Source organism: Coturnix japonica, chromosome 1 (assembly GCF_054131305.1).
Source record: "Coturnix japonica strain WE chromosome 1, WE-NBRP24, whole genome shotgun sequence".
Lineage (NCBI taxonomy): Eukaryota > Metazoa > Chordata > Aves > Galliformes > Phasianidae > Coturnix > Coturnix japonica.
In genome coordinates this window covers 836,686-852,084 of record NC_140663.1, presented here as the reverse complement: position 1 = coordinate 852,084, position 15,399 = coordinate 836,686, and the positions used below count along the sequence as shown (strand labels likewise).

Genomic DNA, 15,399 nt, shown 5'->3' with positions numbered 1-15,399 from the left:
CCAAACTTCGTAAACTTACCATGGAGGTGACTGATAGGGGGAAAAAGAAATGAAGATGACAGAAAAAGGAACTGGTCGTTTTATTCTTGGCTGTTCCAGGTGCCTTTTGTACACTGGAAACTTGGATTTTACCATCTCACCATTTCACCAGCTTCAGGCAGTGTTTAAAAAGCAGCGAGGGATTTAAACTGGAACCAAGAGGAAGGGTTTTCATCCCAGAATACTGAATGGTGGGCACTTTCCTAATACAGATTTACCCGTAAGGACAAGCATTTGGGGCAGAGGAAGCTTGTGTTGAAAGATACAATACAAAACCTTTATCTTAACAACCACAGGGGTGAATCCCACTCCAGAGCTTCCCTGAGCTTCTTGGCAACTTCACGTTTCTCCTATGGCAGACACAAAACTCTGGATAGAATAACAAACAGATAATCCCATAAAAAGCACAGCCCCAGAAGGTTTCCTGTCCCAGTTCTACATGATATCACACTGCAAACAAATAAACAAGCAACAAAGTTGGTGTGTGGGGAATGAGCACAGCCAGAAATTAAAAGTAATAATAACAATTTGCTGGTCACCATTAAAGTGCATTCAGTTCCACCTCAGCTCTTGAACCCTGTGCTGACGCTATTTTGCTCTGTCATGGTAGCTGCAGAATAAAAGGCAAGCTACCATTCATCCTGCACAGCATGAAGGATGCTGAGAGCCCTAAGTTCTCTTGATCCCACGTCAGCCAGAGGATTTCTTGACCTTTAATGTTATTTAGAAGAGGAATTTGCTCTCACCACAGAGCTAAGGACCTGCCACCAGGGAGCTCCATCCCTTTCATCCCGGGGTATGGAACGTCTCATCTGGAAGGAAGATGACAATTTTGTCTCTGCTCATAATAAATGTCACCCTGGAGGTTTAAATCACCCAAGTACAAAGCTTCAAAAGCACCTGCTGGAGCCAAAAGATTTGAGCACAACACTCAGCAGCACAACACTCCTGCTGCCAACCTCCAGAGAGCTTCCAGAGCCAAGAGACAAACCCAGAAGAGAAAAAAATCCCAAATCCGAGGCTGAGCCCCGCTATTACCTCTCACACGTGGGTCAATGCCACAGGGATTAGGTGAACCACTGCTTAAGGGATATGCCCTTGCCATACAGAGTTCTGTACTTTGGGCAACACTGGGCAGCATATCTGCCTCTTATTGCACGTAAAAGCAACAAATAGGTTGGCTCAGTGGCTCAGAGTGAGTGGAAAAATATTCTTTGGGACCAGCTGTCTGGAAGGAAACTCTTCCTGGGACATGGAGACAGACCTGCCTCCTGCTTGAGCTTCAAGGGGAGACATAAAGACGTCCTATAGGAAGGTGACAGTACAAACTGGCTCACCTTCAGCAAGGACTGGGGACTTCACTTGCATTCAGCTAGAGCACACAGGTCACTCAAGACTTGTTCCTTGGCATCGACGGTTATTATCTAGTTATTAACAGAAAGGTGGGCTCCAGCACTCCCAATTCAGAGACATGCACATCCATATACAGAGTATCACCTCCAAATCCCTTTGCAGGCAGCAGAGACAGGTGCCTCAAAGAAGCTGTGTATCATCCAAACACCGGCATCTAAAACAGGAGGGATGAATCATGCTCTGGAAGTATCTATTTCTTTCCACTGCCTGCAAAGGGAGCCTGGCTGGATCGTACAGAGATGTGTTTAGGTTGGAGACAGCTAAAATTAGGCAAGACAAATCCCATGCACAGAGTGAGCATTACAGCCTGAAACACAGCGATATTCAAACAGAACACCCTGGGAGAGGCTGTAGCTCCAGAACAGCACTTCACCTTGCCTAAGGATGTCTGTGCCCAAACAACCCCTCACAAAGAAGAGGAAGGGGTGTGAAGTGCTGTCTCATAAATACTATTTACACCGGTTTGCTTAAATTAAAACTCATTTCCTGTGGGGAGGTAGAAAAGAAAGAGATGGATACTTCATGTTGTGCATGTTGTGCAATCTAAAGGCAGCGTCCTTCCTGGCCACCTTGGTGCCTGTTAGTTGTAGGACAGGTACTGGATTAACCTCTGAGGGATGTTGAGTTTGGCAATCTTCTCCAGCGCTCGCTGCCCAGCGGCCTTCCTCACTGTTACTCTGCAGAGCTGTGACAGACTCAGAGGCGTTTCTAAAAGGAGAAAAGAGGACACAAAGTTAATGCTGGTGGTTGAGCATCCATCTGTGCACACACTGAATCATTTTCTCTGGTCCACAGGTGCCATTCAAGACTCAGGTTGCCCTTAGTAATGTTGCACAGAGCAATGGCACATGTAGGAATAAAACCTGCTTCCAGCTACTGCTTTGCTTCTCCACCTAAGGACTACATTGACTGTTTGCTCTGCTCAGAGCTCCAATAAAGTGCTTGATCCCCTTCCAGACAGCTCCAACCTGCAGCCTCCACCCTAGATGTTGATGCATGCATACACACGCATGATCAGGCACTTTGCTCTGGATGGAGCTAAGAAGCTGCTGTCCCTACAACCACATCCTCAACAACCACCAGCATCCAAGATCACCATCTGTCCTGAATTTAACGATGCAAGCTGCAAAGAAAATAACACTATAGGAGTTGTCACAGTGCTGTTACAACAATGTGCATTTAAAAGCTGCTATATGAGCAGTTCTGCCAGCTGAGTTGTCAGGGAAGTAAAATCTGACAAGGTATAACAAGTATTTATGGCATTGTAGAGATCAGCCTCTTCACACAGATCAGCTGCAGCCAGAACAGCATTGCTGCAACCTGGGAGCAATTCAGAGAGACTCCTATGAGAGAATCATCAGTCTTAACGTGTTCGCTATGAAAAGGAATGATCCACAGCCTCTCTGGGCAGCTGTTCCAGCACCTCACACTCTCTCTGTCAACAATTTCCCCCCTCACATCCAACCTCAGTCTTCCCTCCTTCAACTTCAAACCATTTCCCCTTGTCCTGCTGTTATCTCCCCTCATTAAGAGCTGACTCCCCTCCTGTCTGTAGGCTCCCTTCAGGTCCTGGCAGGCTGCACTGAGGTCACCCCGCAGCCTTCTCTTCTCCATGCTGAACAAGCCCAGCTCCCTCAGCCTGTCTTTGTAGGGGAGGTGCTGCAGCCCTCTGAGCATCTTTGTGGCCTCCTCTGGACCCTCCCCAACAGCTCCCTGTCCATCCTGTATTGGGGGCCCAATACAAGACCTGGATGCAGTGCTGCAGACGGGGCAGAGCAGAGAGGGACAACCCCCTCCATGTCCTTGCTGGCCACCCCCCTGCTGATGAAGCCCATGATGCCATTTGCTTTCCAAGCTTTAAGAGCACATTGCTGGCTCATGTTCAGTTTTCCATCCACCAGGACCTCCATATCCTTTTCTGCAGGGCTAATCTCAAGGACTGCTCCTTCCAGTCTGTACATATGCCTGGGATACCTCTGGCCCAAGTGCAAAACCTTGTACCTTAGTGCAATAGCACTGGCAGCCACTGAATTCCCAGGGGAGGGGATCACACTTCACTCACTTTCATAGTACTCAAAGCATTTCGCTGTGGGGCTGCTTCTCAGGGTGTAATCTGATGGTTTTTTTCCTCTGTTGTCCCTTGCGTAGATATTTCCTCCAAACTCAATCAGCATTTCCACCAGATCGACGTTCTTCACTTTCGCTGCATGGTGGAGGGCTGTCTCGTGGAGTTTAGCAGCGTTCACATTTGCCCCTGAGAACAGAAAGGAAAACAAACCTGTTTATGAAAGCCTCATTTGACCCAAATGTGAAGGAGTGGTTTTAAGTGGGGAACAAAATCCTATTAACACAAGTATGAGTGGCTAGAAAGAGATCCAAACCAAACACTACAAACAGGAAACCAAACTGCTGAACAAGTTCTCAGTGCTGCCAGTGCGTGAGTTTTCTTCTCTGGCTTCATTTTCCTTGTAGAGAAAGGATTTTAGTCAATGTTACTGAGTAAATAAGCTGATGAGTGTGAAGCTCAGAAGTGCTTCCTGAACCTGTGCTGCCTGAAGCCATTTCCAGTCACCACAGTGGAGTGCTCACACTCAAGGCAAACAGTGACGTCCTTGTTAAGCACTGGATGTGGAAGCTCGACATCAGACACTACTGCAAGATCAAGTCTTTTCTAGGGAATCAATCAGTCCAGTCTGAAGGTGGGTGCCCAAAACAAGGAGCTGGAGGGATAGAAAACAGATTGGCTTAGCTACATAATTTCTAGGCAACTAACACTGAGAAAGCCAAATCCTCCATGGGCCAAATCACTTCATGGTAAGCACGGGCGAATACAAGAAGCCCAGTTCCAAGTGAGCAGCATAAAAACTGGAAGATGAAACCTGGAGTGTGTAATGCTGACTTGAAAATCCAGCAAACTCACCTTGGCATAACACTAAGCAGATCTGCCAGAGGCATGAGGTGACCTCATCTCTGCTTCTTTGCACAACACCAAACCCTAACATCTCCCTCTAAGATTTATGTAAGGCCGTACGACCATGTCAACAAAACTGAAAGCGTGTATGGCAAGCTGCTATCACTGAAATGTTGTTCCATGGGGCTGAAGGGGTTCTGATTTTCATTGAAAACCAAGGAGAATGGAAGGAGGTTTGCCCGAGTAAATGCCAAACTTTCCTCCTTTACCATCTTTGTCATGCTGGGAATGAATAAGCTCTTGGGCAAGAGAGTCACAGTGGGGCACCAAGGCACAAACGCTGCACACAATCACCCCAAGACAAACCCCACAGCTGCCCTACCTGCCTTAAGCAGCAACTTCACACAGTCCAGATGCTCCCGGGCACAGGCCACGTGTAGGGGTGTCCCAAAATGGCAGTCGTGAGCCTCCAAGTTGGCACCGACGTCTATGAGGAGTTGCACACAATCTGAGCTGCCTTTAGAAATGGAAGATCTGAGTCAAAAGGAAGAATCCAGCTTAAAATACGAGTACACGCTGAGATCAGCCAGGAGCAGCTTGTTTAATATTTGGGGCGATGGATGTAAAATAGAAACACTTGAAAGCCAGATTCTATACCTCAGGACAGAGGCTGGGAATAGGGCACAAGAAACTGCTACATCTGCACGGCATTAAGCTAAAGCTAATGGCCAAACCAACGTGATTCCAAGGGCTGGCACTAAGCAGCCTGTGGATTGCAGAGTTGGTTGCATGGCTGAATGAGCCCTGGGTGGATGAGATCACCTTCGAGACCACAACAGCCTTAATTTTTCCGTGTGACTTACGGCACTCAGCAGCATAGAGCCTTAGGAAAAAGGCTCAACAGGAGAAAATTAAGCAGGAGCTGACAGTTTACACTGGCTTCTGCAGTTCTCCCCTCTCGAGAAAATGGTATTTTATCTACCTAAGACCTGATCCTGTGCCTGCCATGTGGGATGAAAGCACCCAACACAAGGAGCTGCTTTATTCTCCCAACTGTGCTTTGCATTCTGAGTTCATTTTCCAAGCTGCAAATAACCGTGCGAGGATAAGACCACACCAGCTTACCGTTCATGCAGGCTTCATGAAGAGGGGATGCTGTGTACAGGGGAGGGTTCACTTTGGCACCATGGGACAGCAGCACTTTCACACACTCTATGCTCCCTGAGGCACAGGCGTCACAGAGTGGAGTGCTGCCATCAATGTTCCTGGCATCCACCTCCAAGGAAGAAGAAATCAGAATCATAGAATGGCCTGGGTTGAAAAGGACCACAATGATCATCCAGATTCAAACCCCCCCCTACTATGTGCAGGACCACCAACCTCCACATTTCATACCAGACCAGGCTGCCCAGGGCCCCATCCAACCTGACCTTGAACACCTCCAGGGATGGATGGAGCATCCAAAACCCCTCTGGGCAGCTGTTCCAGCACTTCACCACTCTCTCTGCGAAGAGCTTCCCCCAATATCCAACCTAAATCTCCCCTAATTCCACTTAAAATCATTTCCCCTTGTCCTGCTGTTAGCTACTCTTTCAGTGAGTTCAAGAGTCCATAAAGATCATCAAGCTCCAACCTCCTGCCATGCCATGATATTCCCTCTCTCCTAAAGCTTCCCCATTGCTCTCCCTGTTGAACATTACAAGCGCTGCAGCTGAGCCAGCACAGCACGATGTGCTCCTTGTCTGTGGTTAGTGCAAAGTTCAGCTTTGTGATGGGCTGAATACGCAACGAGGAGCACAGCGCACACATACGGAGGAGCACATGTGATCGGTTTCACCAGGTTCACTCTGAGGACAGCCAGCTTCAGTGTGTGAGATGTCACAATCCACTGAAGACTCAGCAGATTCTTCTCTGTGTAATTAAAATTAAAGTAAGGAGAGAAGAAACTTAAAGAGTAAGTGTAAATCCAATCATGTTCCCCGCTCCACTCCTAGCCTTATAATCACTGAATAACAGAATTGTTTGAGTTGGAAGGAGCCCTTAAAGGCCACATAGACCAACTTCCTTGCAATGAACAGGGGCACCTACAGCTCAGTGAGGTGCTCAGAACCCCATCCAGCCTGACTTTGAGCACGTTGTTTTTCTAAGTTAGTATAAAACCTGGCTCTGAGCAGCCTGATTGAGCTGTAGGAGGCTCAATCTGTTTACTGCAAGGGAGTTGGACTGGATGACCTTTAAGGGTCCCTTCCAACTCAAATGATTCTATGGACGTCATCCTACAACAGTACTTGGGGCTCCTCTTGATCTCAATGCAAGATGACAGCATAGTAACAGCACTACAGCTACAGCACGGACCACAGAATCACAGAATAACCCCAACTGGAAGAGACCTACAAGGATCATCAAGTACAGCACCTACAGCATGGTGGCTTGGTTTCCAGTTGGATCACAACTGAGCACTTACCTGGGCCCCTGCAGCCAACAGGAGTTTGACACACTGTGTTTGCCCCCGCAGGCTCGCCTCGTGCAGTGGGGTGATGGAGTCGTAGGTGACGGCGTTGACGCAGGCTCCACTCTCTATCAGCTGTTGTAGCTGAAGGATTTCTCCCTGCCTGGCTGCTTCATGAACTGGGGTTCGATCAACCCAAAAGCCTGCAGAGGAAAAAAGAAAAATATAAATGAGATTCTGGGCTGGAAAAAAGAGGTTCTGTTGGAATGGGAGCACAGGCTCATAGGCTGACAGAAACATATGATTGACTTAGGCTGGGAAAGACCTTAAATATTATATCTCAACCCTTAACAAGAAAGAGATGGGAATAATGAAACTTATTTCTTACTGTCTCCAGATAAAATCACTGGAAATGGGATGTTAGCAATGGGAAAAGTGCAATCCTGCCTATTTTCATACTCCCTTCAGTAAGGTAAGCTTGTTCTCTCTGCAAAATCACATGCCTCAGTGCTCTGCCAAAGCAGGGTTCATAGGGGCAGCCTGGTGCTGCTTGCTTTCAGGTCAATGACAACAACCATTGTCAAATGACACCTTAAAAATACAGCTCCTCCCAAACTACATCTCCGTAGAACCTGTTTCAAGGCAAGTACTCACAGCTGTGGAATGGGAGAGAAAGGGCAGAGATGAGCAGAAACCTCAGGCTTACATAGCTTTAAAAATGTTTGAGTGGGAAAAGACCCTTAAAGGCCATCCAGTCCAATTGCCCTGCAATGAACAGGGACATCTGCAGCTCCATCAGGTGCTCAGAGCCCCATCCAGCCTGACCTTGGATGGATGGATGGATGGATGGATGGATGGATGGATGGAGCATCCAACTCCTTTCTAGGCAACTCATTCCAGTGCTCCACTACTGTTCCTGTAATAAGCCTTTTATCCTCACCTAAATCTCTCCCTGTTGGCTTACCGACCCTGTTTCTTTGAGTCCTCTTGGGGAGGCTTAGGAAAACCTTGCACTTGGATTTATTGAACCTGACTAGGTTCTCCTGGGTGCACTGTCTGAGCTGCCTGGGTCTCTTTGGATGCCATCCCATAGAGTCATTAGGGTTGGAAGGACCACTAAGACCACCCACTCCAACCATCATGCCAACCACATCTCCATGTTCCCTTAACACCTCCAGGGATGGTGACCTCCCCCCCATCCCTAGGCAGCCTATTCCAACCCTTTATCTCTCTTTCAGTGAATAAATTGCTTTTAATACCCAACCTGACCCCCCCAGCACACCTTAAGGCCATCACCTCTCGCCCTACCGCCCTACCAACAACACAGTCTCTCCCATAGGACGGTTAACCAGGGCCCCATCCTTCCCCTCCCTTCCCTGACCCCAAATCCACCCCAAATCACAACTCACCCCCCTTCTCCCCCCCTCCATACAACCCATCCCTGCTCCCAAGACCCTCCACGCACTGATGTCGCCCCGCAGCGAAGCGCTGACCCCGGAGATCGCCATGGCCCCCCCAAAAAAAATAACGCCGGGGACGATCCGGTGTTCAACGATCCGCCCTAGAACCGCCCCACGCTCCGCCCCATAACGCACAAGGGGACTCTGGGAGGCGTAGTGCGGGGGGGAGGGGAAAAGGGGCATTGACTTATGGGGTGAAGGGGATAGTGGAGTATATGGGGGTATATGGGGGTAGTGATGTGGGGGGAGAGTTGTTGCTGGGAGGATTGGTGTGTGTAGGGTCGGTGGTGGGGGGAGAGAGGGGGGTATTGGGGTCGCTGGTGTATAAATGGTATTGATGTGGGGATAGGAGGGGTAAGGGGTAGTGATGTGTGGGGAGAAGGGGGTGCTGGAGGTATTGGTGTGGGGGTAGAGAGGAGTGGTCTATGGGGGGGTACTGGTGTATGGGGGGGTACTGGTGTATGGGGAGAGGGGGACTGGAGTCACTGGTTTGGGGTGAGAGGGGGTACTAGAGGGGATGGTGTGTGGGGAGAGGAGGAGACTGGGAGGACTGGTTATATGGGGAAGGAGGCACTGAGATGATTGATGTGGGGAGGGATGGGAGTGGGGTCACTGGTGTGTGTGGGAAGAGGGGACTGGGGTTGCTGGTGTGGGGAGAGGATTGGGGTCACTGGTTATGGGGATACTGGAGAGACTGGTGTGTGGGGAGAGGGGAACTGGGATCACCAGTATGTGGGGAAGGGGGCACTGAAGGGGTTGATGTGGGGAGAGAGGGATCTGGGGTCACTGGTGTGTGGGGAGAGAAGGGGGACTGGGAGGACTGGTTATATGGGGAGAGGGGATACTGGGGGCACTGGTGTGGGGAGTGGTGTAAGTGGGGAGAGGTACTGGGGGTACTGTTGTGTGTGGGGAGATACTGAGGGGTATGGGGAGGGGGTCCTGTGTGTACTGGTATAGATGAGGTGTGTGTTTGTATGTGTCTGGGGGAGTTCTTGCAACAAAAAGGAGTTTGGAGGGGACAGGAAAAGCATAGAGAGTGGGTAGAAGTGGGGCAGCTGGGACGTGGTGCGTATCACATAGTGGGTCTGGCATGGAGCGAGCTGCTCTTCATCATCAGGACCAGAGCAAGTTCTTTGTTAATTAAGTCATTGATTATATTACCTCCTGGAAGCAGCACGTCACCCACGCAACGCTGAGTGTAGAGCTGGGTTTCAGGCCCCTCCGTTGGCAGATTTAATGGCTTGTGTAAAGGTATGAGCTCACTGGTTTTTTTTTCTGGTCCTGCGTATGCACCGTGTTAGAGCCAATGGCCCTTCTGTAAAATGTACACATAGATTAAAAACAGCGGAAATTGAAGCAAATGAAGTCAGCAAAAAGCTGAAAACAAACCCTGGATCCCTTCAGTCCCACTTGATGCATCTCCCCCCACCCCTTGGACCTTGTAGGATTTATGGTGTGTCTTTTTGCCATCATAAAAACACCATAAAACAATCGGGAGTTTTATTAGAGGCTTTTGGAGGGGGAGGTAGTTTGTTTGTTTGAACAGTTTTTGGCCATACATAAGAAATAAATCCATTTGAAAAAGAACAACCCAGCGTTTCCATGCATTTCAATGCCCTCTGCTGTCCTCCAGTTGACATGCAGCAGGAAGAAGGGATCATCCCATGTTTGCAGGCTGGGTTTGTAGGCTACACATCAGCTGGGAATCCTAACGCTGCCCCACACAGTCAACAGCGATCACAAAGCTATTTGCTTTATCTCTGCCTCGTTATCTTTACACAGGGGGCCATTATCGTTTCCAGGAACTGCCGCTTCTATCTCCCTGTTGACTCATTTAATTGCAACTATTTTCTGTCTCTTCTGAGGAGGAAATGACCAACAGCGCCTGCATGTATCATTCATATATATCTTTTTTTTTGTCTGAATAAAAGTGGAAGTGGGTGCTGCGGTGACTACTTCTTCATTTGAGACTTTTAAATACACCAGAAACTATATGAGTCATTCTTTCAAAGAAGCTAAAATAGCGAATTGCCAGGAACTGGGCCCACATCAAAGATAGACCACAGGCTTTTCTCCTACAGAGACCACAGGTGCCTACCTGCCCAAGAAGGCACCAAGAACCACTCCATAGTGATATGATCCATAGAGATACAGAAAATCCAGTTAGAAATGGTGCCTGAGCTCCACAGGCTCCAGTAATTATACTCTTCCCCCACCAAAAACTGGCAGAAATGGAACCATTAAGGTTGGAAAAGACCTCCCCAGTCATCAAGTCCAACCATCACCACCATAACCATCAACCCATCACCGCCATGGTCCCTCATGGAACCATTAAGGTTGGAAAAGACCTCCCCAGTCATCAAGTCCAACCATCGCCCATCCCCACCATGGCCCCTAATGGAACCAGTAAGGTTGGAAAAGACCTCCCCAGTCATCAAGTCCAACCATCGACCCATCACCATCATGGAACCATTAAGGTTGGAAAAGACCTCCCCAGTCATCAAGTCCAACCATCGACCCATCACCATCATGGAACCAGTAAGGTTGGAAAAGACCTCCCCAGTCTCCAAGTCCAACCATCGACCCATCACCATTATGGCCCCTAATGGAACCAGTAAGGTTAATAAAGACCTCCCCAGTCTCCAAGTCCAACCATTGACCCATCACCATCATGGAACCACTAAGGTTGGAAAAGACCTCCCCAGTCACCAAGTCCAACCATTGACCCATCACCATCATGGAACCATTAAGGTTGGAAAAGACCTCCCCAGTCATCAAGTCCAACCATCGCCCTATCAACACCATGGCCCCTTATGGAACCATTAAGGTTGGAAAAGACCTCCCCAGTCACCAAGTCCAACCATTGCCCTATCATCCCCACCATGGCCCCTTGTGGAACCAGTAAGATTGGAAAATACCTCCCCAGTCACCAAGTCCAACCATTGCCCTATCATCCCCACCATGGCCCCTTGTGGAACCAGTAAGATTGGAAAATACCTCCCCAGTCACCAAGTCCAACCATTGACCCATCACCATCATGGAACCATTAAGGTTGGAAAAGACCTCCCCAGTCTCCAAGTCCAACCATTGACCCATCACCACCATGGCCCCTCATGGAACGATTAAGGTTGGAAAAGACCTCTCCAGTCTCCAAGTCCAATCATCAACCCATCACCATCATGGCCCCTCATGGAACCATTAAGGTTGGAAAAGACCCCCCCAGTCATCAAGTCCAGCCATTGACCCATCACCATCATCATGTTAAAAATTAACTTACATTCACAAGTTTCCTTTTTTAGCTTTTCATCCTTCCTTACAACTTTCCCCCCTTTTTTGCTTATTTGCAAGCAACTACCACACTATAAAATAACAGTACTACTTATATTAATAGCATCATCATAATCAAAAACTCAATCAAAACCTCAATTGATAGCACACTAAACATAAGGTTACATGTAGGGTCATAATTTTATAAGTCTATATATATATATACTCATACAGGCATTTATTTTAGCAAACCACCAAAAGGAGAAAGAAGGAATATGACAGCGGTGGATGCCATAGGCTGTGCCTGCAGATTCTCTCCTGTTTTTATTCTTGCTAGAGACTGTAAGGTTTTTTCCACTTGTACTCCATTATCTGCATGGCCAGTGCACGATACAGAGCCCAGGTGGAACACCTGCTCACAAAATAGAACAAACCACTATATTAGATCTCTCTAAAATACAAACTACTCACTGAAAGTTATTCACAGCTATAGTCACTTAATTCCATTATTACTTGCTTTACCCTTAGCTGTTATTTCTTTTGTTACCAAATCAAGTGCCGCCTTTTGCTCTAATTACTTTTCTGTTAAGCGACAACGTCCTCCTGGACCCTGCCAGCCCCCTCCCCGGTATAACAGGTTTCCTAAATCTTTGCAGATAAAGGCTATTCTTGCTTTTATTCTTTGCTTTTGTCCCTATTTGCAAGTACCGCCTTTTCACAAACTTTATTATTTTAACTCACGGTTCTTCTTTAAGCTTTTTACAATTTTTGTAGTTGTTGTTTTTCCACAATTCCACTATCCATACCCTCAATTACAGCTGCACATAATATTAATAATTCTGCCTCCATATAGCATTATAGCATGTATGTTTACACATCCCTATAGCATTAACAATTCCACTTCTATTTACCATTAACGATTACATTTCCATATACCATTTGCATTAATACTTTCATATACCATAAACTTTTAACAATCACAAAGACAGTGACAATAACCAGTACAGTTTATCCTAAACATTCTTCCTTTCCTCCAAGTTATCAGCAGGAATGGACCTTCCCATTGACCTGATTCCAAATTCTTTAGTATTATCATATTTTTTTCCATGAATTTTCACTCTTTCCTCGTTAACTGAAACAAGGTGAGGGCTACTGCTTGTTGCCCATCATCACATCCTTGATTTAAAAAGTTCGATACATGTTGTTTTAGTAAGCCTTCCTGCTGGAAGTGTCATTTCCATTCCCTCTTTTTTTTGCTTAAGTAGCATAGTTTTAAGGATGAATATTGTCCACTGATACCTCTGGGCTGGTGCTGACACCTTACAGAGAATAAAAAAAAAGCAAACTAGAAGCATCATGAAGGTCCAGAGAGATGGTGAAAAAACTGTTTCTTAAGTCAATGTTTAAAACTCCTGAAACGTCAAACTTCTGGTTGGCAGTCCCTGTCATCATCATATCCATACATCACGCAAATCAGGAGGGGGATAAATCAGTCATTTCTTCAGGGTCTATGAGGCTGGGATCTAAGGGGAAACCGGGATCTTTGGAGGGTGAGGCAGTAAAAGCCTCATCAGATAGTGGTAGCAGGGCAGCCCATGGCATCCCTTGCCCTCAGGCAGACTGGGGGTGTTAGAGATCTGAGATCTTAAGTGGCTCTTTAGCGCTTCTGAAGTCTTTCTCCAAGCCTGGAGAGCTTGCTTTTGTCTCACACTCTGGACTTCCAGTGTTTCACAGTGATAAGGTCAACCAAAGACTCTGATAAGCTCTTTGGTGACTTGCTCACAGTTAAATCTACTCCCACATGGACCCATCACCACCATGGACCCTCATGGAACCATTAAGGTTGGAAAAGACCTCCCCAGTCATCAAGTCCAACCATCACCACCGTGGCCCTTTGTAAAATCATTAAGGTTGGAAAAGACCTCCAAATATTCAAGTCCAACTGCCAGGACGTCACCACCATGCTCAGTCATTGAATTATAGCTAGCAAACATAGAAAAATACACCCAACCAAAGCTTCCCCATGAGGGAAGGGGCTGAGGGATGGCAATGGGGGGCTGAGGAATTGTGATTGGGGCTGAGAGAAGGCAATGGGGGCTGAGATCTGTGAGGGAAGGGGCTGAGGGATGTCAGTGGGGGCTGAGGAATTGTGATTGGGGCTGAGAGAAGGCAATGGGGGCTGAGATCTGTGAGGGAAGGGGCTGAGGGATGGCAATGGGGGCTGAGGAATGGCAATTGGGGCTGAGAGAAGGCAATAGGGGCTGAGATCTGTGAGGGAAGGGGCTGAGGGATGGCAATGGGGGCTGAGGTCTGTGAGGGAAGGGGCTGAGGGATGGCAGTGGGGGGCTGAGGAATGGCAGTGGGGGCTGAGGGAAGGTAATGGCGGCTGAGATCTGTGAGGGAAGGGGCTGAGGGAAGGCAGTGGCGGCTGAGATCTGTGAGGGAAGGGGCTGAGGGATGGCAATGGGGGCTGAGGGAAGGCAATGGCGGCTGAGATCTGTGAGGGAAGGGGCTGAGGGATGGCAATGGGGGGCTGAGGAATGGCGATTTGAGCTGAGAGAAGGCAATGGCGGCTGAGATCTGTGAGGATAGGGGCTGAGGGAAGGGGCTGAGGGATGGCAATGGGGGCTGAGATCTATGAGGGTAGGGGCTGAGGGATGGCAATGGGGGCTGAGGGAAGGTAATGGCAGCTGAGATCTGTGAGGGAAGAGGCTGAGGGATGACAATGGGGGCTGAGGAATGGCGATTGGGGCTGAGAGAAGGCAATGGGGGCTGAGATCTGTGAGGGAAGAGGCTGAGGGATGACAATGGGGGCTGAGGAATGGCGATTGGGGCTGAGAGAAGGTAATGGCGGCTGAGATCTGTGAGGGAAGGGGCTGAGGGATGGCAATGGGGGCTGAGGAATGGCGACTGGGGCTGAGAGAAGGCAATAGGGGCTGAGATCTGTGAGGGAAGGGGCTGAGGGATGGCAATGGCGGCTGAGGGAAGGCAATGGCGGCTGAGATCTGTGAGGGAAGGGGCTGAGGGCTAAGATCAGTTCGGGAAGGGGCTGAGGGAAGGCGATGAGGTCTGAAAGAGGGGTCTGTGTAAAACAGGGCTGATCTCTGTGAGGGAACCGGCTGAAGGACGGCCATAGGAACGTCACTGTGCCACGCTGACCCACGGGAAGAGGAAAGCCGCGGGCGCGGTCTCGCTGTCTTTCCGGTTCAGTTTTCACTTTCTGTTTTTTTTCAGCCCTCGGCCCGCCCTCTCCTTCCCCTCCCCGGTGTTGCCTTCCCCTCCCTGGGGGCTGGCGTTGTTTTGCGGTCTCGTAATGCCGCCTCGTTTCTCTTGATTGCCCCCCCCCCCCCCCCTACCCTCCCCTTTCAACCCGCCCGGCCCCGGGGACCGCGGAGCCGAGCGGGGAGGGTCGGGCGGGAGTTATGGCGTGAGGGAAAGGAACGGAGCCGAGAGGATTAAAACCCCGAATATGGGAGAACGGCGGGATGAGGCGGCCCCAGGGCCGGGAGCGGGTGAGCATCGCGACCGGGGAACCGAGGGGAGCCGGGTCTGTCTTTTCCTGCTGGGGATGGGGGGGGTTTGGGGCGTGGATTTAGCTCCCCGTGTTCCCTTTTGGAGCGGGGTGAGCCTCGGAGGTTTCCCCCCTTTAGGATGAGGAATAGAGAGCAGCCCTCGGCTCTATAGGCAGCCATCCCAATGCCTTCAGGCTCCCTTGGTTCTATAGACAGCCACTCCATGCCCTTCAGACTCCCTCAGCCCCAAGCCAAGCCCTTCAGATCCCCTCCCTGCTACAGGCAGCTACCTCAAGCCCTTTAGACCCCATCAGCCTTACTGCAAGGCCTTCAGGCCCTTTCACCCCT

General features: G+C 49.0%; 2 protein-coding genes and 1 long non-coding RNA gene across 8 annotated transcripts in view; 2 read left to right on the top strand and 1 right to left on the bottom strand.

The window, feature by feature from the left end:
- Window positions 1-56: 56 nt before the first annotated feature.
- On the bottom strand, window positions 57-8,381 carry ASB13 (ankyrin repeat and SOCS box containing 13). Of its 3 annotated transcripts, none has more exons than XR_014932821.1 (6): window positions 8,278-8,381; window positions 6,828-7,015; window positions 5,489-5,639; window positions 4,746-4,897; window positions 3,515-3,706; window positions 57-2,160 (listed from the first exon to the last, which is right to left on the bottom strand). XR_014932821.1 is itself a non-coding variant. In XM_015859205.3 (6 exons), exons 1-6 carry the CDS (start codon window positions 8,318-8,320, stop codon window positions 2,033-2,035), a joined length of 837 nt encoding a protein of 278 aa, XP_015714691.1. In that variant the 5' UTR covers window positions 8,321-8,381; the 3' UTR covers window positions 57-2,032. The 3 variants fall into 3 exon arrangements, 2 of the variants coding, with proteins under 2 accessions (XP_015714691.1, XP_085367739.1); XM_015859205.3 differs by having other exon boundaries at window positions 4,746-4,880; XM_085511613.1 differs by lacking the exons at window positions 6,828-7,015; window positions 8,278-8,381 and adding an exon at window positions 5,997-6,633 and having other exon boundaries at window positions 4,746-4,880.
- A 51-nt stretch (window positions 8,382-8,432) lies between these two features.
- Window positions 8,433-10,216, top strand: LOC107312203 (uncharacterized). Of its 2 annotated transcripts, XR_014932813.1 has the most exons (3): window positions 8,433-8,466; window positions 9,447-9,523; window positions 10,055-10,216. It is a non-coding gene; the product is annotated as an uncharacterized LOC107312203 (long non-coding RNA). The 2 variants fall into 2 exon arrangements; XR_001554436.3 differs by lacking the exon at window positions 8,433-8,466 and having other exon boundaries at window positions 9,086-9,523.
- A 4,509-nt stretch (window positions 10,217-14,725) lies between these two features.
- TASOR2 (transcription activation suppressor family member 2) overlaps window positions 14,726-15,399 on the top strand; it is a 41,891-nt gene continuing 41,217 nt past the window's right edge. For all 3 annotated transcript variants that reach the window (XM_085511569.1, XM_015858770.3, XM_032448410.2), the window contains exon 1: window positions 14,726-15,051. In XM_085511569.1, the coding sequence (XP_085367695.1) occupies window positions 15,009-15,051 (43 nt within the window). In that variant the 5' untranslated portion in view covers window positions 14,726-15,008. The remainder of the gene's footprint in view (window positions 15,052-15,399) is intronic.